The sequence below is a fragment of the Anolis sagrei genome, chromosome 4 (assembly GCF_037176765.1).
Source record: "Anolis sagrei isolate rAnoSag1 chromosome 4, rAnoSag1.mat, whole genome shotgun sequence".
Taxonomy (NCBI): domain Eukaryota; kingdom Metazoa; phylum Chordata; class Lepidosauria; order Squamata; family Dactyloidae; genus Anolis; species Anolis sagrei.
Window position 1 is genome coordinate 47920158 of NC_090024.1, and position 24779 is coordinate 47944936.

Consider the following 24779-nt stretch of genomic DNA (forward strand, 5'->3'; position numbering starts at 1 on the left):
TAACCCCATCGAGCACAGGCTGTAACCTTACGACTGGCCAGGAGTACCTCTGTCTTGTCTGGAAACTTAGACAGATTTACAATTTTGCAGATAGTTATGTGTGGTGGGGAACTGGTGAATCACTGAGTTATGTGAAGCTCATCTACTGTTTGCGGTAGTCATAAGAAATCTTCCCTGACTGTAAGTAAGAGAAGTTGATCTGGAAGGAAAAAGACTCCAAATTCCTCAAGTTCCAGGATTCCTTCGTTTCCTTATACATCGGGTAAAGAAGTATACATTTATCCTTCTCTTGACATATGTCATTACGTTCACAGACATTTGAACTGAAATTACCATGCTAAAAGTTATTCATGGTATATATTTAAACCTGGAAAACTTCAGGGAACTTTGGAAGAGGAAAGGAAAGGTAGGAAGCATTTAAGAGGCAGACTTCATTTATTTACTTTTCACTTCAAACGCCATGCATGAATCATTGTAAATTCCATACTTTCGTCAGTGGCAGAGTTACACATGAAGCAATCATAAGCAAAACGAAGTATGTTTTAAAACTTTTGAGATTGGTATCACAGCTACAGAAGTGCTGGGATACGGTAATTGGAACCACTGGGTAGGAAGTGCTGCCTTATCCCAGCACTTCTTGAACAGTGATATCAATGCCTTACTACAACATACCTAAAGAAAGAAGTTTACAAGACGACTGTTGAAAACCTGTCCCTAGATTCTACTGTACTGGATATTTACCTACCAGTCTCCAATAACCCATTTCTGGGCAAGGTACTGGATTCCTAGTTACAGAAGTTCATGAACGTGATAGATTAACTAAATCCATTTCCAATATGGCCTGAAGCCTGGCTATAAAACAGAACAGCCTTGATTGCCTGGACAGATTATTTAAATTGGGTACTGGAAAAGGACAGTGTGTTCCCTTTGGTCCTTCTGAACATCTCAGTGGCTTGCAGTACCATCAACCATGGTATCATTCTTGACCCTTTTTCTAAGATGAGAACCTGGAGGCATTATTGAACAGCAACTTTGATCCTCCATGAAGCAAGAAACCATGGTGATGGTACTGGTGGAATCCTTGGTCACTGGCCAGAGGGTTTGAACTTGTCTTCCATTAAACCTAACCATTGGGGAGGTTGTCCAGAACTCGAGAGTGCTGAAAACATTGCATTTCTGTAGCAGTAATGTGCAAGGCTTTGAATGGCTGAAAAATGAGAAGATAAGAGGCAGAACAGAGTGTTGCAGCAGCTACACAGAAGTACAGAATGAACCATCTTGTAATATGCACATGGAAGAAATGCTGTAACAGAAACACCCCACACTAAAAAATAATGCAGAAAAATATGTTCAGAGAACGGTCATTAGAATGTTAACCACACACGCACGCACACACAGATGGTATGTTCAGGATGCAGACAATCCATCTCTATATGTTGATTAATATTAATCAGAATGCAGCTGATAAATATTAATCAGCACATCAGAAAACAATGAAAATAAAAAAAAGCTGACTGCAGACAGAACAACAAAATTGCAGCAAGCTGCTTATGTAAGAAAGAAATAGTACTACTCTCCCACATACTAAAACCAGGTGACCAAATGCCTATCAAATTTGGAGAAAAAAAAACCCCAGAATGTTCTGATTTGCATTATCTCCCCAATTGTATGGAAACTCTTGAGACACAAAGAAAAAAAAATTACTGTGAATTAAGAGAAGGCAGTATTTTAAAGTCCCAAAGAAGAAGTGAGAAGAACAGAAGGGCATTGAGAAAATAGGAGATTGAGACTGCATCTATAGTGTATAATTAACGCAATTTGACACTTCAACTGCAATGGGTCGTTTCTATAAAATTCTGGGATTTGCAGTTCGGTGAGACACTGGGGCTGTTTGTGAATATGGCTAAAAACTTGTAAAACAACAACTGCAATTATTCCATAGCACTGAGCTATGGAAGTTCTGTTAAACTGCATACAGTGTAGATGCATTGTGAGTGTACAAATTCATTTAATAGTAAGAAATTTTTAAGATGTCTGTCCTTCTCCCTTTTACCACAGTGTGAACATAACCCTTTTGATTTCAGTCCTAAACATGAAAACTGATATGGTAGGGGATACATTGGAACATTCATTAATTGTTACTAAGAAAACAATACACATGAAACCAATCCCTTTCAGACAGGAAAACTATGCTAACACATATATCCATCTTACATAATGAACACGCCATAACATTTTTAAAAATCACAGTACAATACAAATTCAAACTGGATTACTTTTAAAAACATCTGATTCAATTACAAGGCTGTTTGTTTGCTGTTATTGGAATGTCATATAGGCTGATTTTAGAAACTATACCGATAAATTTGTACCCTTTCCTTCTCACAAGCTAGCATGATTTGACTTGATTAATATTCTTCTCATTTGATTTGTTGAATCACACATGTTTGGCAGGTACAAAAACCTAACTGAAACAAAATAGAGGGAAAAAATGTCTTGTCTCCCTACGTTTTCATCCTGGGAAAATGAAACACTAACACAACTGGTTTTGAAGCAGGTTAGAAGTGTGGTTCACTCCAAGTATGGATGTATCCTTTTTCAATGTAAACAAAGTAATTGCTGGTCCAAGACCCAGACAAAGGGTTTCTGGTTATAAGACAGAATAAACTTTCTGCTTTTTCAGTTCACAACATTGTTTGCCACTTTGTATGTGCCTAATCAAAATTCACACAATTATTTCAATTTTCTACTGTAAAAAAATGAGAGGCATTGTCTTGTGCCTTTCCTTTGAAATATAATCTGAACTTGTGTTATTTCAAAATAAATTTGTGTAGAAATCTTAGCTATACTTACAGTATCCCATATCTGAAGCTTTATCTGTTTTCCATCAATGGTTATCATTCGAGCACCAAATTCTACACCTAAATAATAAAATGAAATGTTATAATTTAGAACTTGCTACAACCTTAGTCATAACAAGAAGCAACATTATTGTACATGTTTTCTACCTATCTTCCTAGTCTACTTACCACAGACTATTCTATTTTTGTATAGTTTTGTATTTTCACAAAGTCTTGAATTTCAACAAAGATAAATGTATAGTAGTGCATCCAGACAAGAAAAATGCACAAATACAGGATGGGCAATACCTGGCTTCAAAGCAGTATATATGAAAAGGATGTACGGATCTCAGGAGATCACAAACTAAGCATGAGTCAACAGTGTGATAAAGAAGCAAAAATACAAATTCAATTTTAAGCTGTATCAATAGTTTTACAGTGCTCATTTTTTTAAAAAACGTAGTGGTGCCATTCTATTCAGATTTTATCAGGAATACTGTGTCCAGTTTTGGGCATCACAGGTCATGAAGGGTATTAACAAGCTGGAATAGATCTAGAGAAGGGCGACCAGGATGATCAAAGGTCTAGAAATCAAGCTTTATGTAGAATGAGGTGACATGAGAACCATCTTTAAATAGCTAAAGGAATATCATGCAGAAAATTTAGCCAGATTGTTTTCTTCTGCCCAAAAGACTAAAATACAAATTAATGGATTCATATTATAAGGAAAGAGATTCCTCCTAATTATTAAGAACCTTTTTTTACTGTAAACAAAAGTTCAACAGTGGGACACACTGCCTTTTGTTTCTTTGGAGATCTCTAAATAGAGGTTGGACTGGCATCATTCATAAATGTTCTATTCCTGCACGGCAGGAGTTTGGACTAGATAATCCTTGAGGTTCATTCCAGCCCTAAGATACTATGATTCTGATGTGTAAGGTATTTCAAATGATCATTTCCAGAATATCAATGCAAAACAGGATTGCTTGTGCTTTAAAAAAAAAAAAGGGGGGGGGAACAATCCTATAAAATTATTTCTTATAAAATCTTCAAGTTAGTCTTTAAAGTGATAACAAAAGAATTGTAATTACGTAATATTGCTTGTTGATACAGAAAGTATGGTGAAGGAAGAAAGTCTGAAATTTGACCATGAGGCCTAAATGACATAGATCCATGTTGAAGAAAACAGTCTGCTTAGACATAGAAAATATTTTAAGTTCCTAGAGATTTCAAAACAGCTGTATATAGTCTTCTGGTACGATAACAGATAGACCACTGAAATAAACTTTAAAAAACCCAAATATTGACACACACAGTTTTATTATTATTATTAACTTTATTTATACCCCGCAAAATCTCCCAAAGGACACGATGCGGCTCACAAAGGCCAAGGCCGCCAACAACAACATACAATACACAGTAAAACTCATAAGCAAATAATAAAACATCAAGCAAAACAATAAAACAATGACACCGTGACGCAATTAAAAACCTAGAGGCTGGGCCAAATGTAATTGACAAAAATTTAAAAGTGCTGAGCCTGACAGGTAATATGTAGAGGTATTTGGAGGTAGGTGCAATGTGCAGATAATCCTGAATCTCTAACAAAGTGCATTTGGGACTTGAAGCCAGGAGTTTCCTATTTTGGAAAGGCACACTGGAACAGCCAGGTCTTCAGGCTCTTCCTAAAGACACCCAACGTTGGGGCTTGTCTGATGTCCTTAGGGAGAGAGTTCCAGAGCCGGGGGGCCACCACAGAGAAGGCCCTGTCCCTCGTTCCCACCAAACGCGCCTGCAACGCTGGTGGGATCGTGAGCAAGGCCTCTCCAGATGATCGGAGGGAGCGTGCGGGTTCGTAAACGGAGATGCGGTCACGCAAGTAGGCAGGTCCCAAACCGTTTAGGGTTTTGTAGGTGAGTATCTGCACCTTGAATTGGGACCGGAAAATGAACGCCAGCCAATGGAGCTCCTTGAACAGGAGGGTTGACCTCTCTCTGTAAGGAGCACCAGTTAACATCCTGGCCGCCGCCCGCTGGACTAGGTGAAATTTCCAAGCTGTTTTCAAGGACAGCCCCACGTAGAGCACATTACAGTAGTCCAATCTAGAGGTGACTAAGGCATGGACCACCCCGGCCAGATCAGCCTTTACGAGGTAAGGTCGCAGTTGGCGCATGAGTCTCAATTGTGTAAAAGCCCTCCCAGACACCGCCGACGCCTGAGCCTCAAGCGTAAGTGATGAATCCAAGAGGACTCCCAAACTGCGGACCTGTGACTTCAGGGGGAGTGTAACCCCGTCCAGCACAGGTTGCCACCCAATACCCCAATCCGATTTTTGATCGACCAGGAGGACCTCTGTCTTGTCGGGAGTGATCTTCAGCTTGTTCCTCCTCATCCAGACAGCCACAGCGGCCAAGCACTCGTCCAGCACTCAAGGGGCTTCCTTGGAATTAGGTGGAAATGAGTAATAGAGTTGTGTGTCATCTGCATAGAGATGGCACCTAACTCCAAAACTCCGGGTGACCTCTCCCAGCGGTTTCATGTAGATGTTAAAAAGCATGGGAGATAAAATAGAGCCTTGCGGGACCCCACAGGTCAAAGTCCAGGGGTCCGAGCAGGCATCTCCCAGCTTCAACATCTGGGATTGGCCCTCCAGGAAGGACCGGAGCCAGGACAAAACCGTGCCCCTGAGACCCATCCCCCGAGTTTGGAAATAGTGTTTGTTCCTTTGTTGTTCAATTGCTGTCAATGGTTGTTTTTATAAAACTTTTATATTAAATTCCTTCAGTTCCTTTTTCAATATGTAACTTTGGTCTACCAAGCCAGGGACCCCACAGCAGTATGTCATTAAATAAACTACTGAGTTCAATCTACTATCAGGTTCCATTAGAATCATAGAATAATAAGAGTTGGAAGAGACCACATTGGCCATTTAGTCCAACCCCCTGCCATGCAGGAAAAGCACATTAATGAACCTGAAAGAAGCTTTTCAAATTCTCTTCAGTTAGCATCACAAAAAGGATGAAACAGAAATCAAATCTTGGAAGTGACTAACTGTGATGCACTTAAAAAATCTTAGAAAAAGTTACAACATCTACTATCTGAAAGAGAACATTACAATGAAATTCACTGCATTAATTCAGCTAAATGCAGCTACTGAAAATTATTTACACATATTATAAAAATGTAGAAGAATGTTGTAACTCAGATTTAACAAAACATTTAAAGAGATATTTAATATTCAGAGGAAAGTGACTGGAAATTAAACCAAATAATGTTACTGTTTTTGTATAGATAATATTGTGACTATAATGCAACTAGTTAACTCTCGTTCCCGGTTAATACATGCAATGAAAAAGCTAAAAAACATTAGTTTATAATGTCATCTGAATTCTAATGTTTCACTCAGCATTCACTTTACAAGTGAGGATTGACCATTAGTTTGTCCTCTATTTACCAACTGTTGCTTACAGAGGGGAGCAACAACCTAAAATCTTCTGTTTGAATGATATATTGAGCAAAATTCCTACCTTGTTCAGTCAGCAAAATGTGTTTTAAAAAAATCCAGTACACACCCCACGCACAATAAACAGAGATCCTCATGGCTTATAAATCTGTAAGAATGCAATCTCAGTCTACGATACAATTAAATCAAACAACAGTGAGTCATCTGGTGACATCTGTCTCATAGGAGTCTGATTTATTTAAATTTATTACTAAATGTATTAAGCACCGCAGATGCATGTCACCATATATTTATAAATGTATGATTTTATACTCTTTTAAAGTAATTTAAAGTCTATAAAATTACAGTTCTTGACATATGAGACTGCCATCTTCATTATTCGTTCACCTATTTGTAAAGACTTACCTATGGTAAGGTCATGAACTGGTTGAAACCTTTTGTCGGTAAACTGCAACAATAAACATGATTTCCCCACACCTGAAAAATAAAATAAAAATAGAATAAAAAAATACCCAAAGAGAAAATACTTCCATAATGACAATTTTAAAAAAATCATATTTAAAATAGTATTTCCAGATTTTAAAAAAAATCAATATAGTAAGCAGTTGCTATCTGCTGGCATTTGGTTCCAGGACTCCGGTAAATATCAAAATCTGCAGATGGTCAAACCCCATTATATACAATGGCGTAACAAAAGAGTGTCCCTTATATAAAATGGCTTTGGGTTGTAAAAAATATATTTTCAAGCTGTGGATGACTGAATCCATTGATATTGAATATGTGGAAATTGAGGGCGACTATACCACTCAATTCAAAGTCTAGCAAAACATGAAATGAATCTTCGGCTTAATAGAGAATTGAACTTATTCATCCTTTCATGAATCTCATAAAAATTTAATCCCCTCTTCAAAACCACACACATTTCCTATATTTCCTAGGGCAGATCTGCACCTCCAGATGTTTTTTGACTTCAGCTCCCACAATTCCTGACCACTGGTCTAGCTGGTTAGTTTCTAGGAGTTGGGAATCCCAAACATCTGGTGTGGCAAAGGTTGTGCATGCCTGTTCTAGGGTCATAAGAAGGTAGAGAGTGCATGTTTCCATGCACTCTCTGCAATGGGGGTAGTGCTGTTCTGTTAGGGCTCTTTCACACAGCCCTATATCCCAGAATATCAAGCACAACATCCCACACTATGTGAGAGTGGACTCAGATATCCCAGTTCAAAGCAGATATTGTGTGATTTACTGCTTTGATATTCTGGGATATAGGGCTGTGTGAAAGGGCCCTTAGTAACCTTTTAAGATACAAACACTGCTCCACTCCTGCCAGTTTCAAGAGTGAAGCGTCTTGAGTGGTACTTGTAGCACAAGTAAACTTTGGAACTTGGGAGACAAGGAGGTAACTAAATTGGACAAGAACTCTCAAATTTCCTCTAAGGAGTACTGAGAAAATCGATGTGGTCAGCTTGATCTATTATCAGAACTGAAGCAGGGTGTGGTTTCTCTAACAGAGCAGTACTTGGTAATTACTGCACTTAGCTCCTCTGTTAAGGCTGGCAAGAACTCAATTGCAAAGATAATAATGTTGCTCCACAGAATCTCAGAGACTAGCTAAATGCCAAAAGATTACTGGCCTTTCACTGAGTTTCCTGACTTCAGAAGGGCTTTTCCTTTCCTATATGAAAAGAGAGTCTGCTGTGGATTTCAAAGGATCTATATTCTGTGTGAAATATGGCCTCACATTATTAGCAAAGTCTGAGAGAGCATGTTGGTATGTAGCCCAAGCAGTCACACAAAAGTTAGAAGATTGACAGCACTAGCATTGTATGAGTGTGCATTACAGATGTTTCCATTTTTATAACGTTGAAGCTCTACAAATAATTTTATTAGATGCTGGATTGAACCAGTTCTGATCCTAACACTTCAAAGAATATAGTTGCAAAGTCTAAAGTAATTTATTTTTAGAAAAAAGCTTTCTTTCCCCTCTCCTATTACTCAAAAGCTTTGAAAAAGCATTCTGAGAAAGTTAATAGTAAGAATGCTCCTAAATGATGTGAGGTATAGCTGTTGTGGAAAAGAGGTAAACACATTTTCTTCTTTGGTCTAAAGTTCTTTTGTATTTCAATTTAAAATGTAGAATTACAAAGTTTGCATCAAATAACACCCATTAATCTGAAAAAGGCAAGAAAAAAGTGCTGCTTAAAAGAAGAAAAGGGGAGGCATCTTCTATGATATTACCTTTTGATTGTCTAATAAATGTAGGGATGTTCTACGTTTTTAAAAATGCAAAATTTAGAGTCCAAAGAACTAATTAAATAATCTGACGTGTATGAAGTACTCAGAGGTTCATTTCACAGTGGACTAATTCACACTATAAGGATGCCATAGAACTGTGGTATCATCCTTGTGGGATCTTAAGTCTGTTCTTTCAATAGAATCAAGTAGATTCTGAAACAAGATCCTATCAATATGCAAATTACATGCAGAGGAAACTAGCAGCTGCTTTTTGATTCTGCAATTTTCTTCCAAGTTTACAGGTGAGAATGTTCTAGGACAGTGTTTCTCAACCCTCCTAATGCTGCGACCCCTTAATACAGTTCCTCATGTTGTGGTGACCCCCAACCATAACATTATTTTTGTTGCTACTGTCTAACTGTAATTTTGCTACTGTTATGAATCGTAATGTAAATATCTGATATGCAGGATGCATTTTCATTCACTGGAACAAATTTGGCACAAATACCCGATATGCCCAAATTTGAATATTGATGGGGTTGGGGATGGGATGGGACTGATTTTGTCATTTGGGAGTTGTAGTTGCTGGGATTTATAGTTCACCTACAATCAAAGAGCATTCTGAACTCCACCAACGATGGATGGAATTGAACCAAACTTGGCACACCGAACTCCCATGACCAACAGAAAATACTGGAAGGGTTTGGTGAGCATTGACCTTGAATTTGGGAGTTATAGTTCACCTACATCCAGAGAGCACTGTGGACTCAAACAATGATGGATCTGGACCAAACTTGGCACAAATCATCAATATGCCCAAATGTGAACACTGGTGGAATTTGGGGGAAAATAGACCTTGACATTTGGGAGCTGTAGGTGCTGGGATTTATAGTTCACCTACAATCAAAGAGCGTTCGGAACCCCACCAACAATAGAATTGGACTAATCTTCCCACACAGAACCTTCATGACCAACAGAACATACTGTGTTTCCTGATGGTCTTTGGTGGCCCCCTCTGACACCCCCTCATGACCCCCTCAGGGGTCCCGACCCTCCAGGTTGAGAAACGCTGTTCTAGAAGTAAGGTAATACTGTTTTACCAAAATGGATAATTGCTAATGCTCAATACAAATGGTTAACTTCTTCATTTAAAACATTGTTTTAAAAATACAGCTATATGCTGAAGATAAAGGTTTCCCCTTGACATTAAGTCTAGTTGTGTCTGACTCTGGGGGATGGTGCTCATCTCCACTCCTAAGCCCAAGAACTGGCATTGTCCATACACGCCTCCTAAGTCATGTAGCTGGCATGACTCAATGGAGCACCGTTACCTTCCTGCCGAAGCGGTACCTATTGATCTACTCGCATTTACATGTTTTTGAACTGCTAAGTTGGCAGAAGCTGGGGCTAACAGTGGGAGCTCACACTGTCCTGAAAATTCGAACTTCCGACTTTCTGGTCTGCAAGTTCTATCACTGTGCTACCACAGCCCCATGCTGTAATGTAAGAAAATGCTAAATTGAATATTTAAAAAACTTTGATCATCATATTAGAAAGAAAAAACAAGCAGTACCATTACACATCTGCTGTGTTCTCAGAAGATAGCTTCAAGAAAGTATTAATCAAGTTAACTTTTTCCTACATATTATCTCTCCTTTTTATTCAAAGCTTTTTATATTATAACAAGCATAAAATTAAAAAAGATGAACACAGTAAAAATAACTTGATATAATTTCCACATTAATAAAATAAAAATGACATCTAAGCCATTTTTGCTTCCTTGCCTTGTTGCTCTGGTGGGCCCTCAAGTTGTTTCTGACTTACAATGATCCAATGACCTTATTTAAGATTTTCTTGGCAAGATTTATTTGGAGGATTTCCCTTTGCTACCCTCTGAGGCTGAGGGAGTATGACTTGTTCAAGATCATCCAGTGGACTTCCATGTCCAAAATGGGATTTGAACCCTGATCTTCAGAGCTATAATCCACAAAACAGTTAAGAATTGTACAGCAAATGTACATAAAGCACTTAGAACACTCAGAATGTACAACAGTATACCCAATAAGAACATATAGGATAGCAGAGCCTAATGGGCAATGTTGAAGAAGTATCAGAGAAATAAAACCCAAGAGTCCAAAGATTTATTCCACAATTTAGCCCAGTAGTCATGCTTGTGAATCCTCAAGCTCCATTATATACAATACTGTAGTAAAATTATGTCTCTTATTAAAATGGCAAAATCAAGCTTTGTTTTTTGGATTTTAAAAAATATTATTAAGTTGTGTAAGGTTGAATCCATAAGTATGGAGGGATAACTATAAACATACAATTCTTTTAATAATGAATTATTATTAGGTTACATCTTCCTTGAGACTAAGGACCCTTCCAGATAATCCCTATATCCCAGGATCTAATCCTAGCTTCTCTGCTTTAAAGTGGATTATATGAGCACCCACTGCCAATTAATCTGGGATAAACAGAAAACCTGGGATCAGATCGTGGGATATAGGCCCTGTCTAGAAGGGCCCTAAGAAATTCAGCAGTAGGGAATAATCCACAACTTTTAAAAATAAACTGTGCAATTAAAAGTACTGGCTTGCTTTTCTTCTTTAAAAATAAAAGCAATCTAGCAATATAGATAACCCGGTATTCTCAGGTGGTTTCCCATTCAAGTAGTAACCAGGCCCAACCCTGCTTAGCTTCGAGATCGGGCGTGCTCAAGGTAGCATGGCCGTAGGCCAGAACTGTATATAAGCATTTCATTACTGACCAAGATATTTGGACTGAGAAATTCCTGGAAGGTATTCAAAAACAAAAAGAATCAGAACAGTACTCTTCAAACCATTTCTTTCTCCTCCAGCCTGACTCAGGATTTGGTAAAAGTTGGGCTACAATTTATTTTTATCATTAGGCCTCAAGAAAAGAACATGTTAATGGATAAAGTTTGAGGATTAGAAATGTGTTTTTATTCAATCATCAGTAATCCTGCATATGGATCCAAAAATCTCTATTCAAAACAATTTCCCCATTTTTATCTCTTTAGGTGGTGGCACCTTTTGAAGAAAAAGGAAACAGCTAAGTAGAATTTACTTCACACCTTTCATGGTCATTCAGTTTCAATATCCAGACAAGAAAAACAGAATGAGATTAGAAACGTTTTCAAAAACAGGACTATTACAATTATTATGTTCACACATATATTGAACCACTGTAGTGTAACATTAACAGGCAGCACTCTTCATTGACTTCATACACACCTCACCTCTTCTCAAGCAAGGAGAGATTAAGGTGCTTTCCACCTCATTTGATTCATTATACCTGACACATTTTCAAGTGTCATATTTGTGGTTTTTCCTAACTCTCACACACCAAAATATACAAAAACATTTTAACAAAGTTATGCAAAACTTTTAAAAATTAACAGCACCATATAGCATGAAAAGGCCAACCTTCATTAATATGTGAAAGCCTTGAGAAATATAAATGCTTTTATCTGGATTTTTTTCATGTCAGAAGCAACTTGAGAAACTGCAAGTAGCTTATGATATGAGAAAATTGGCTGTCTGCAAGGACACCCTGGGGATGCCCTTTTCTCTGAAGATGGAAGGAATGCAAAGCCGGGGGTCTCTCTGGGGAAGGAGTTTCAAAGTCTGGGAGCAGCCACCAAGAAGGCCCTCTTTGCCTGGCTGCTTTCAAGCAGATCTGAATATAAGAAATTGGTGGACAGAGAGAAGGACCTCCCCAGAATATTGTTGAGTTCTACTGAACTTATAGAAGTAGGCAAAGAACAGGCATCACCTGTCCTGGATCCATGCATTCAATTTTTTCATCACCATTCTGTTACCTGCTGGTTAATCACCAGACTAGAACTTCAATGATTCCATAAGATTGAGGTATGACATTTAAACTGGTGTTAAATTGCATTAATTCTGCAAAGGCAATGTATCCTAGGTGGAGGCAGTGTCTGACATTTATGGAAAAACATATGACTTCCCGATTCTTCATTGCATAGCCACATTATCAGCTTCATATGAAAAGTCTGAAGGAGGAATACAAGCATTTAACTGCCACCTAATAAAGTGTGTGAAACATTATATAAAGCACCTTCATTTGAAGGCTCTTAATACAATTAAAAAGTAAGAAAAGAAAAGGAAGCCAGAAAGTGCTATTTCCGATATAGGCCATTCTATCTTTGTGCATGGAGCACCTGCTCAGTGATTCTCAACCTTTGGTTACCGAGCAGCTTTAGACTACAGTTCCCAGAAATGCAAGATAGCATGACTCACAGTCAGGGCCTTATTGGTGGCTGCTCCTAGATTTTGTAACTTCCTCCCAAGAGAAACCAAGATGGTCCCCCATCCCTGCTTGCCTTTCTTCACCACTAGGCATTTCGGGGAGGATGAGGGGCCCACTACTGGGGAGGGGGGGGGAAGGTGGCCTTAGAACAATGGTTCTCAACCTGTGGGTCCCCAGATGTTTTGGCCTTCAACTCCCAGAAATCCTAAAAGCTGGTAAACTGGCTGGGATTTCTGGGAGTTGTAGCCTAAAACACCCAGGGACCCACAGGTTGAGAACCACTGCCTTCGAATGTAATTTTAATGGTAGTTCTTGGATTTTAGCTTTTACATTTACCCACAAATGTTTAATTTTTTTTAAAAAACAAAATTATATGTGTCTTACTTTTACATTATTAGGTGTTATACAAGCAGCCCCCAAGTTACAAACAAGATAGATTCTATAGGTTTGTTCTCAAGTTGAATTTGTATGCAAATTGGAACAGGTAGATTTTTAAGTGTAACTCCAGCCAGGAGATTTCACCTCACTTCCTATCCCTATGATAAATGGATTTTGAAAAATGTGGCTTGTTGTGCATACAAGGATTGGTGAGAAAGCTTAAGTGGAGACACCTTTTCCCCATGACAACTCTTCCAGGGGTGGATTTCCCTTCTAAGGGGTAGATTTCTCTCACTTCCTATTGTCTCACTCCTGTTTTTAATCATCTTGGGGAGGGGGGGGGCTGCTTGTATTTATTAGTCACCTTGAGGCCCCCTCCATACAGCTGAATAAAAACCCACATTTTATGCAGTGTGGACTTAAGATATATCAGTTCAAAACAGATATTGTGAGATTTTATTCAGCTGTGTGGAAGAGGCCTGAGTCTATTAACCTGTAAAGCAGTTTCCCTTTTTGCCTACTGTCTGTTACATCAAGAAGCATTTTTTCCTGAGAAGTGATGCCTTGTCATGGTATATCCAAAGTACAGCAGTCTTTGTTTAGGCATCTTCTAGGGAGAATTTGAGCTTGATTTGTTCACAGGCCCATTTACTCCTCTTTTCTGGTAATCCATGGTATCTCTAGAACTCTTTCCCAACACCTTAGAGATCTATTTATTAGGTCACCATGTTGACTTATTGGCAAATTGCAAGAGGAACTACAATCGCATTAGATAACCCATGGTTATTATTTGGCTGTTTGAAGATGGTTACCCCTGACTCACTTTGCTGTTGTTACACATTTCTGAATGTCAGCCTCCCACTGCATAAGCTCAAATCTGTACTCAAGTCCCTTCATTGGTTTCTCTGGCAACATCAAGGACATTTATAGTTGCTTTGTGACAAGTTTAGGAATATACTCCCCATTGGGGAGGAAAGGCTGATAGAAATAAAGTTAGTAATAATAATATCATCTGGGGAGGCCCTGCTCTTGGTCCTGCCTTCTTCGCAGGTGCAACTGGCGGGGACGAGAGACAGGGCCTTCTCAGGGGTGGCCTCTCGGCTGTGGAACTCCCTTCCTAAGGATATTAGATCAGCCCCTTCCCTCCTGACCTTCCGGAGAAAAGTGAAAACATGGCCTTTTGAACAAACTTTGGGAACCTAGTGCAATATATAAACACGGAACTATATGAAATCGAATACTGGAACAGCTTAGATTATGTTTTTGGACGATGAGGCTAATAGTGACAGTAGTGGTTTCATATGTTTTTAAAGGTTTTAATGTATGTATTTTATAATTCTGTTTTAAATGTTTGTTGTAATTTTTACATTGTTTTAATGGCATCGAATAGCTGCCTATGTTGTAAAGCTGCCTATGTTGTAAAGCTGCCTATGTTGTAAAGCTGCCTTGAGTCAATGTATTGTCGAAGGCTTTCATGGCTGGAATCACTGGTTTGTTGTAAGTTTTTCGGGCTATATGGCCATGTTCTAGAGCAGGGGTCCACAAACTTTTTAAACAGAGGGCCAGGTCACAGTCCCTCAAACTGTTGGAAGGCCGGATTATAATTTGAAAAAAACATGAATGAATTTCTATGCACACTGCACATATCTTATTTGTAGTGGAAAAATCACTTTAAAACAATACAATAATTAAAATAAAGAACAATTTTAACAAATATAAACTTATTAGTATTTCAATGGGAAGTGTGGGCCTGCTTTTGGCTGATGAGATAGGACTGTTGTTGTTGTTGTTGTTGTGTGCTTTCAAGTCGTTTCAGACTTAGGTTGACCCTGAGTGACGGCTGGGTAAATGACTATGGAGGGCCATATCTGGCCCTCAAGCCTTAATTTGAGGACCCCTGCATTGAACAATAGGCCTCAAGAAAGAGTAAACTTGTTAGTATTTCAATGGGAAGTGTGGGCCTGCTTTTGGCTGATGAGATAGGACTGTTGTTGTGTGCTTTCAAGTAGTTTCAGACTTTTGACCCCGAGCGAGGGCCGGGTAAATGACTTTGGAGGGCTATATCTGGCCCTCGAGCCTTAATTTGAGGACTCCTGCATTAAACAATAGGCCTCAAGAAAGAGTAAACTTGTTAGTATTTCAATGGGAAGTGTGGGCCTGCTTTTGGCTGATGAGATAGGACTGCGGTTGTTGTTGTGTCCTTTCAAGTCCTTTCAGACTTAGGTTGACCCCAAGCGAGGGCCGGGTAAATGACTTTGGAGGGCCATATCTAGTCCTTGAGCCTTAATTTGAGGACCCCTGCATTGAACAATAGGCCTCAAAAAAAGAGTAAACTTATTAGTATTTCAATGGGAAGTGTGGCCCAGCTTTTGGCTGATGAGATAGGACTGTTGTTGTTGTTGTGTGCTTTCAAGTCGTTTCAGACTTAGGTTGACCCAGAGTGAGGGCCGGGTAAATGACTTTGGAGGTCCAAATCTGGCCCTCGAGCCTTAATTTGAGTACTCCTGCATTGAACAATAGGCCTCAATAAAGAGTAGACTTGTTAGTATTTCAATGGGGAATGTGGGCCTGCTTTTGGCTGATGAGATAGGACTGTTGTTGCTGTTGTTGTGTGCTTTCAAGTTGTTTCAAACTTAGGTTGACCCTGAGCAAGGGCCAGGTAAATTACTTTGGGGGGGCATATCTGGCCCCCGAGCCTTAATTTGAGGACCCCTGCATTGAACAATACACCTCAAGAAAGAGTAAACTTGTTAGTATTTCAATGGGAAGTGTGGGCCTGATTTTGGCTGATGAGATAGGACTGCGGTTGTTGTTGTGTGCTTTCAAGTCCTTTCAGACTTAGGTTGACCCCGAGCAAGGGCCGGGTAAATGACTTTGGAGGGCCATATTTGGCCCTCGAGCTTTAATTTGAGGACCCCTGCATTGAACAATAGGCCTCAAGAAAGAGTAAACTTGTTAGTATTTCAATGGGAAGTGTAGGCCTGCTTTTGGCTTTGTGTGTGTGTGTGTGTGTCAGGAGTGACTTGAGAAACTGCAAGTAGCTTCTGGTGTGAGAGAATTGACCGTCTGCAAGGATGTTGCCCAGGGAACGCCAGGATGATTTGATGTTTTATGCTTTTGGCTGATGAGATAGGACTGTGGTTGTTGTTGTTGTTTGCTTTCAAGTCCTTTCAAACTTAGGTTGACCCTGAGCGAAGGCCAGGTAAATGACTTTGGAGGGCCATATCTGGCCCTCGAGCCTTAATTTGAGGACCCCTGTTCTAGAGGCATTCTCTCCTGACGTTTCGCCTGCATCTATGGCAAGCATCCTTGAGTCACTTTCGGGGTTCGAGAAAGGCGGAGTAGAAATATCGTTATATCATAATCATAAATAAATAAAGGGAGTTGTGGTCCAAATCACCTGGCCAACTACAGGGCTATAGCAATCTTCTCCAACTTGGCGCCCTTGGGAAGGGAATGGACACCCAAAACATGGGCAAGCCGCCCGGTTGGGGAATGGAAGAGGGGCACAAATATTATTTGAGTCTGGGTTGTTGTAGGTTTTTCCGGGCTATATGGCCATGTTCTGGAGGCAATTTTTCTCCTGACGTTTCGCCTGCATCTATGGCAAGCATCCTCAGAGATAGTGAGGTCTGTTGGAAGTAGGAAAAATGGGTTTATATACCTGTGGAATGACCAGGGTGAGACAAAGGACTTTTGTCTGCTGGGGCTAGGTGTGAATGTTTCAGCTGATCACCTTGATTAGCATTTAATGGCTTGGAAGTGCCTGGGGGGAATCTTTTGTTGAGAGTGATTTTATGTGCCTGTTTGTTTCCCCTCTGTTGTAATTTTTGAGTTTTTTTTTAATACTGGTAGCCAGATTTTGTTCATTTTCATGGTTTCTTCCTTTATTATTTGAGTCCTTGGGCTCCTCGGGGCGACAAGCCTGGCGAAAGAGGCCTTCCCACGCAAGCCGGTGCTGAACTGTTTGGAGGGCCCCCGAGGAGACAGAAGGCCCGTTCTCCTTCCCGTTGGCCTCGGCTCCCTCCCCCTGTCAACACCGCTCCCTTCTCGGCAGTGTTGGGGACCCGAGGCCTCCCCTTCCCAGCGCCCAGAGCTAGGCCGCGGGCGGGGCCTTGCGGGCCAGGCGCCTCCCCCTCCCGAGCCGAGTCACCACCACGTCGGCGCAGCCAACACTGCGGAAATGGAGCCGCAGCTGGAGGCCAGCGCCCCTCCCCTCTTTCCCTTCCCTGCGCTTCTCCCCCGCCTCGCCTCCTCACCTGTGTCCCCGATAATGATATACTTGAAGAGATACGCGTAGGCCATGTCTCGCCGCTCTCCTCTCCTCAGCCGCTACCTGCGCGCGCCGCCCCGGACGCCCGAAAACCGTTGGCCTCCCAACCGCCGCGCTTCCCCCTTCCTGGGACGGACGGGCAGGCTCCTCTCGCGGCCTCGCTCTCCCTTCCTGTGGAATGGGTCGCAGCAGCGGCAACAACCTCCCACGCCGGGCCTGCTTCCCTCCTTCCTTCCTTCCTTCCTGGTTTTCTCTTTCTTAAAAAAATAATAAGGTGGTTGTTGTCGTATTTGTTTTTTTGGCCTTAAAGGAAGGGAAGGAAGGAAAGGCCTGGAGGCGGGCGCTGGAAGAAGGAAGCGGCTCGAAGGAGCAACGAACAATAACAGGCGCGAGGCTCCCCCAAACGACGTCACGCGGCGTTCTTCCTCAACCCGGAAGTGCTCAAGTAGCCGGTTGCCTTTGCCTTGGAGGGGAGGATCTCCTGAGAGAGAGAGAGAGAGACGGGCAGAGACTGCTAGGCGGCCTCGCCTCTGGGTGGGGACCCAGGCCTGGCCCGCGGGTTATCAGCCCTCCAGCGCTCCTCCTTTCTTAGGGTGCGTCTACACAACCATTTAACCTCGCAGAATATCTGTTTTGAACTGGGGGCCATTCCACACTGCTCTATATCCCAGAATGTCAAGGCAGGAATTCGCACATCTTGAGTGTGGACTCACATAACTCAGTTCTAAACAGATATTGTGGATTTTCTGCCTTGTTATTCTGGGATATTGGGTTGTGTGGAAAGGCCCTGGGTTATCTGAATCTATACTCAGACAATGTGGAATTGTCTGCCTTGGTATTCTGGGGGCACTTCCACACAGCCCTAGATCTCAGGATATCAAGGCAGGAAAGCACACATCTGAGTGTGGACTCAGATAACCTGGTTCAAAGCAGAAATTGTTGGATTTTCTGCCTTGGTATTCTGGGGGAACTTCCACACAACCCTGTATCCCAGGATATCAAGGCAGGATATCACACATCTGAGTGTGGACTCAGATAACCCAGTTCAAAGCAGATATTGTGGGATTTTCTGCCTTGGTATTCTGGTATTCTGCCTTGATATCCCAGGATATCAAGGCAGGAAATCACACATCTGAGTGTGGACTCAGATAACCTGGTTCAAAGCAGAAATTGTTGGATTTTCTGCCTTGGTATTCTGGGGGCACTTCCACACAGCCCTGTATCCCAGGATATCATGGCAGGAAATCACACATTATCTGAGTGTGGACTCAGATAACCCAGTTCAAAGCAGATATTGTGGGATTTTCTGCCTTGATATTCTGGGGGCACTTCCACACAGCCCTATATCCCAGGATATCAAGGCAGGAAATCGCATATTATCTGAGTGTGGACTCAGATAACCCAGTTGTACGCAGACATTTTGGGATTTTCTGCCTTGATATTCTGGGATATTGGGCTGTGTGGAAGGGCCCTGGGTTATCTGAATCTACACTCAGACAATGTGGGATTTTCTGCCTTGATATTCTGGGGGCACTTCCATACAGCCCTATATCCCAGGATATCAAGGCAGGAAATCTTGAGCGTGGACTCAGATAACCCAGTTCTAAGCAGACATTGTGGGATTTTCTGCCTTGATATTCTGAGATATTGGGCTGTGTGGAAGGGCTCTGGGTTATCTGAATCCACGCTCAGACAATGTGGGATTTTCTACCTTGATATTCTGGGGGCACTTCCATACAGCCCTATATCCCAGGATATCAAGGCAGGAAATCACACATTATCTGAGTGTGGACTCCGATAACCCAGTTCTAAGCAGATATTGTGGGATTTTCTGCCTTGTTATTCTGGGATATTGGGCTGTGTGGAAGGGCCCTGGGTTATCTGAATCTACACTCAGACAATGTGGGATTTTCTGCCTTGATATTCTGGGGCACTTCCACACAGCTCTATATCCCAGAATGTCAAGGCAGGAAATCACACATTTGAGTATGGACTCAGATAACCTGGTTCAAAGCAGATATTGTGGAATTTTCTGCCTTGATATTCTGGGGGCACTTCCACACAGCCCTATATCCCAGAATATCAAGGCAGGAAATCGCACATCTTGAGTGTGGACTCACATAACCCAGTTCTAAACAGACATTGTGGGATTTTCTGCCTTGATATTCTGGGATATTGGGCTGTGTGGAGGGGCCCTGGGTTATCTGAATCCACACTCGGACAATGTGGGATTTTCTGCCTTGATATTCTGGGGGCACTTCTACACAGCCCTATATCCCAGAATATTAAGGCAGAAAATCCCACATCTGGCTGTGGACTCATATAAACCAAAACAGATATTCTCTGTGGTTGCCTCCCCCCCCTCGACTCTGGAACGCCCTCCCCAAGGACATTAGACTAGCACCCACGTTGGCAGTCTTTAATAAGAACTTGAAGACCGAGCTATTCCGATGTGCCTTTCCAGAATAGGATAACCCCCCAGCACAATGTCCCAGAAGCACTTTATTAGAGTTAAGACTCTCTGCACATTGCACTTGCCCAGAATTCCAACATACCACCGTCACATCCAGCACTTTTTAACCTGTACCCATCATTGGCCCAGCCCTGTTTTTAATGTGTAATAGTGTAATGTTTTTGTCATTTTAATTTTTGCTTTGTATTGTATTGTTATTGTTTGCTGTTGTTGTGTTGAGGCCAGATAACCCAATTCAAAGCAGATATTGGGAGATTTTCTGCCCTCACAAAAATCCAACTTTTCAACCTTAATAGGAGTGCAATGTTTGTGTGAAAGCAGCCAGGCCTCAAATGGCACTTGAGGGCCCTTCTACACAGCCCTGTATCCCAGAATATAAAGGCAGGAAATCACATTATCTGAGTGTGGACTCAGATAACCCGGTTCAAAGCAGATATTGTGGGATTTTCTGCCTTGATATTCTGGGATATTGGGCTGTGTGGAAGGGCCCTGGGTTATCTGAATCCACACTCAGACAATGTGGGATTTTCTGCCTTGATATTCTGGGGGCACTTCCACACAGCTCTATATCCCATGATATCATGGCAGGAAATCACACATTATCTGAGTGTGGACTCAGATAACCCCGTTCAAAGCAGACATTGCGGGATTTTCTGCCTTGGTTTTCTGGGGGCACTTCCATACAGCCCTATATCCCAGGATATCAAGGCAGGGAATCACACATCTGAGTGTGGACTCACATAACCCAGTTCTAAACAGATATTGTGGATTTTCTGCCTTGTTATTCTGGGATATTGGGCTGTGTGGAAGGGCCCTGGGTTATCTGAATCCACACTCAGACAATGTGGGATTTTTTGCCTTGATATTTTGGGGGCACTTCCACACAGCCCTATATCCCAGGATATCAAAGCAGGAAATGACACATCTGAGTGTGGACTCAGATAACCTGGTTCAAAGCAGATATTGTGGGGTCTCGGGCCTCGGGCCTCTTCTACACTGTCCTTATATCTCAGGATCTGATCCCAGGTTATCTGCTTTGAACTCGATTATATGAGTTATGCTGAACTTCCTGACTGTGAGAGCCATTCAGCAGTGGAACTCTCTGCCCCGGAGTGTGGTGGAGACTCCTTCTTTGGAAGCTTTTAAACAGAGGCTGGATGGCCATCTGTCAGGGGTAATTTGAATGCAATATTCCTGCTTCTTGGCAGGGGGTTGGACTGGATGGCCCATGAGGTCTCTTCCAACTCTTTGATTCTGTGATTCCACTGTCATATAATGTGGGATAAGCAAATAATCTGTGAACAGATCCTGGGATATAAGGACAGTGTAGAAGGGGCCTCAGATAATCCATTTCAAAGCAGATAATGCAGAAAGGGCCTTTGTCAGTGTCCATGGAAGGTATGGCATTCTGAGAACAATAACACTATGTAACACAATTTTTCCCCCCGTGGGTTATAAGTGCCACCGCCTTTCAAACCAGAAACATTTTTTTAAAAAAATTGTTACCTTGGGCTCTTCCACACAACTGTATAAAATCCATATTTAGCTGGATTATATGTCCTTGTGGGCTCAGATAATCCAGGTCAAAATAGATATTGTGGATTGTTCTTTCGTTCAGTCATCTCCGACTCTTCGTGACCTCATGGACCAGCTCACGCCAGAGCTCCCTGTCGGCCGTCACCACCCCCAGCTCCTTCAAGGTGGATTATCTGCCTTAATATTCTGGGTTATATGACTGCATGGAAGGGCCCCTAGTGTAATCCAGGGAGTAACATTTTGAGCTTCTGTCAATCCTCTTCAGTGGAAGTGTTCAAATAAAGACTGAGGCCTCTTCTACACTGCCATATAAAATCCAGATTGTCTTCTTTGAACTGGATTATATTGTAGTGTAGACTCAAATAATCCAATTTAGAGCAGAAAATGTGGATTATATGGCAGTGTAGTAGGGGCCTGATATTTATTAGATCCATCACATGGGCAAGGTATACTCAGAGTCATTTTTGCAAGTACCTCCCTCTAAAATATAAGGTCCTTCCACACAGCCATATAAACCAGAATACCAAGGCAGAAAATCTCACAATATCTGCTTAGAACTGGATGGAGTCCACGCTGCCATATATTCCAGTTCAAAGCAGATAATGTACAGTTTTATTTAACTGTGTGGAAAGGTCTATAACCTGCAACACCTACAACACAATGCCCTTGATATCTGACGGGGTTTAGTTCCAGGACTCCCTATGGATATCAAAATCCATGGGTGCTCAATTCCCATTATATGCAGTGGCATAGTGGAATGGTGTCCCTTATGTAAAATGGCAAAACCATTTAGAGTTTTGGATGTTTCCGGGGAAAAAAATCTAGTGGAAAATGATTGGATCTGTGGATGCAGAATCCATGAACTAACTGGATACAAAGGATCACTTCTTGTTTTCCTTTTGCCAGTAGGCAAAGGCATTCCTATGCAAGTAGGCTTTTCAATACCTAAGCAGAAGAGCTTGTTATGGAAATATTTTATTCTTTTAAAATTTGTATTGTTTTAAAAATACTTTTATGCTCTTTTATGTCACTTTGTTTTTCATTGTTATTGTGAATTTTTAAATTGCTTTGGAAGCCGCTTTGAATTGCACTTTCAGAGAAAGGTGGCATACAAATGCAATCAATCAATCAAATATAATCTACAGCACTTGGTATTCTTTGGCAATCTTCCATTTAAGTACAAACTCCTGACTGACCCTGCTAGGCTTCCAAAGTCAGATAAGATCTGATTCCTTAAAGATATTTAAGACAGTTGGTTGATTAGATTAAAATAAAAAGGACATTTCAATGTCCTTATCATGGGGGGCTTTGTTTACTTCATTTGAGCCTGTGGAGTTTATTTTTTTGGGGAGGTGAGACTAGGTAGCACTTTCCAACCTCTTTCCTGTGACAAGGCCTTCAAGCCCCTTCTACACTGCCATATAATCCAAAGTATTAAATAATCCAAATTATCTGATTTGAACTGGATTGTCTCAGGTCCCTTCTACACTGCCAACTCTAGGATTCTATGAAAATGTAGAATTGGTTAATATTGGTTTCTGTTGGTTAGTATGAGAGACATTCAATGAGATAGCTGTTGTGGCTTTAACAAACATTTTTGTCAAAACTTTTTAAAAAAATGCCTAAAATTGGTAAACGTATGAATATTTCTGAAAGTTGGGAAGAATGATCCCCTATTATCTCTTGTCATTGTATAGAAAATTCAAGAAAATAGCTCTTGTATTTTAATGTATTGTTTGGCATCTAATGGTTGCCTGTTGTAAGCCGCCCTGAGTCCCTCTTCGGGGATGAGGACGGGATATAAAACTTTGAAAATCCCCCAAAAAACCATGGATAAATGAAATGTTCTGGAATTTAGTGGGCTAACAGTGGTACATGTGTTCTACCATGTGTTCTACCATTGTGGCAAGTTGCACCCCAATAGCTTTAAAAATGAGGGAGAAAGGAGCCCCTGAAGTTTCCCCAATTATAGTAATTTATGCACAATTATTGTCACAAAATAGTTAAGAAATTTCATTACTCTCATTATAGTTTATATTTTTTTAACTAACCATACTTTAGAAACACTTTAGAAATGAAATGCCAGCACCCTCCTGTTTTGTAATGACTTTTGAACCATTTAAAAATGGATTGCACATCCCTAATTCCTCTATACTCTGAGAGCGGGCCCTGTTTTGGTTTCAGTGAATTTAACATTTCCGCAACAAGCTGATTTTGTCATGCCAAAAAGGTAGTATGGAATTCCATGATTTAAGCACAGATGTAACGTTATCCAAATGGCTCTCATTGTGGGAATATTAGGTTTTTGTTTAAGGAATATACTTCTTCAGAAATGTCTAGATTAATAAACTCACTGATAACTTACTTGAGCAATTGTAGTTGAAGCATTTTCATAAAATATGTTACAGCTCATTGCTGAATGCCATCTGCGTTTCTCTTTTTGTTGTACTATTGTGCAGAGGGCAAGTATGTGGCATAGAAAAAGAGGAACTGAATTGGGCCTTTGTTTACATGTTGTTAAAAAGTACCTAGGAAGACCAGATTTATGGAAGAGAAAGTGACAGCTACAGGGACATCTGCAAGTGCTAGCATCGTCACAGAAAAGAGCACAATGTGTTTGTGTATCATTTATGAGACGAATGCTGCGAAGGCAGAAAGACCCTTTTGAGAAATACTACATTACAACTGCAGTTCTGTTTCAAATAGACGACTCTTTATTCTTCATTTGGATAATTGGAGGACTTTTGTACAATGAACTTTCTGCAGAAACACTGCACAGTAACTATTAGCACATAATCAAATCTTAGCAGAAATAAACGCAGGGATTACTTCTCTGTATGATCAAAGCCTTTGCAAATACTTAATGGAATATTGCAATGATCTGGTCATTCTCTAGACTACAAGGGAGTACAGTGCTTTTGTCTATGATGTAAAAGGGTTAAGTGTAATAATGTTATTTGGAACTGCAAAATTTCTAGCATGAGCAAGATTGTGATAAAATGAGCAGCATTGCCTGTGTTTTCAGATTTATCGTCGTCATCATCATCATCATCATCACCATCACCATCATCATCACCTTTCTCTCCATAGGGACCCAAGAAGTTAACAATGACATGACACACAAGAATTTAAAAACATGGAAATCTATATAGATATTAATGTAAACATTTAAAAACAATGAAATATTTGTGTCATGAATGTAAAAGTCAAAATACAATTAAAACAGCATTTAAAAACTAGAGAGCCACCCCAAATCCCAATCCTAGCATCCTACCCCTTATCATT

The 24779-nt window shown here is 40.8% G+C and overlaps 1 protein-coding gene across 1 annotated transcript in view; it reads right to left on the bottom strand.

Annotated features, from left to right (window-relative positions):
• The window catches only part of RAB2A (RAB2A, member RAS oncogene family), a 41377-nt gene extending 23447 nt beyond the window's left edge, over positions 1-17930 (bottom strand). Inside the window, exons 1-3 of the mRNA XM_060775373.2 lie at positions 17472-17930; positions 6709-6780; positions 2854-2921 (exon numbers count right to left, since the gene is read on the bottom strand). Coding sequence (XP_060631356.1) covers positions 2854-2921; positions 6709-6780; positions 17472-17517 — 186 coding nt within the window. The 5' untranslated portion in view covers positions 17518-17930. The remainder of the gene's footprint in view (positions 1-2853; positions 2922-6708; positions 6781-17471) is intronic.
• Between the last annotated feature and the right edge of the window lie 6849 nt (positions 17931-24779).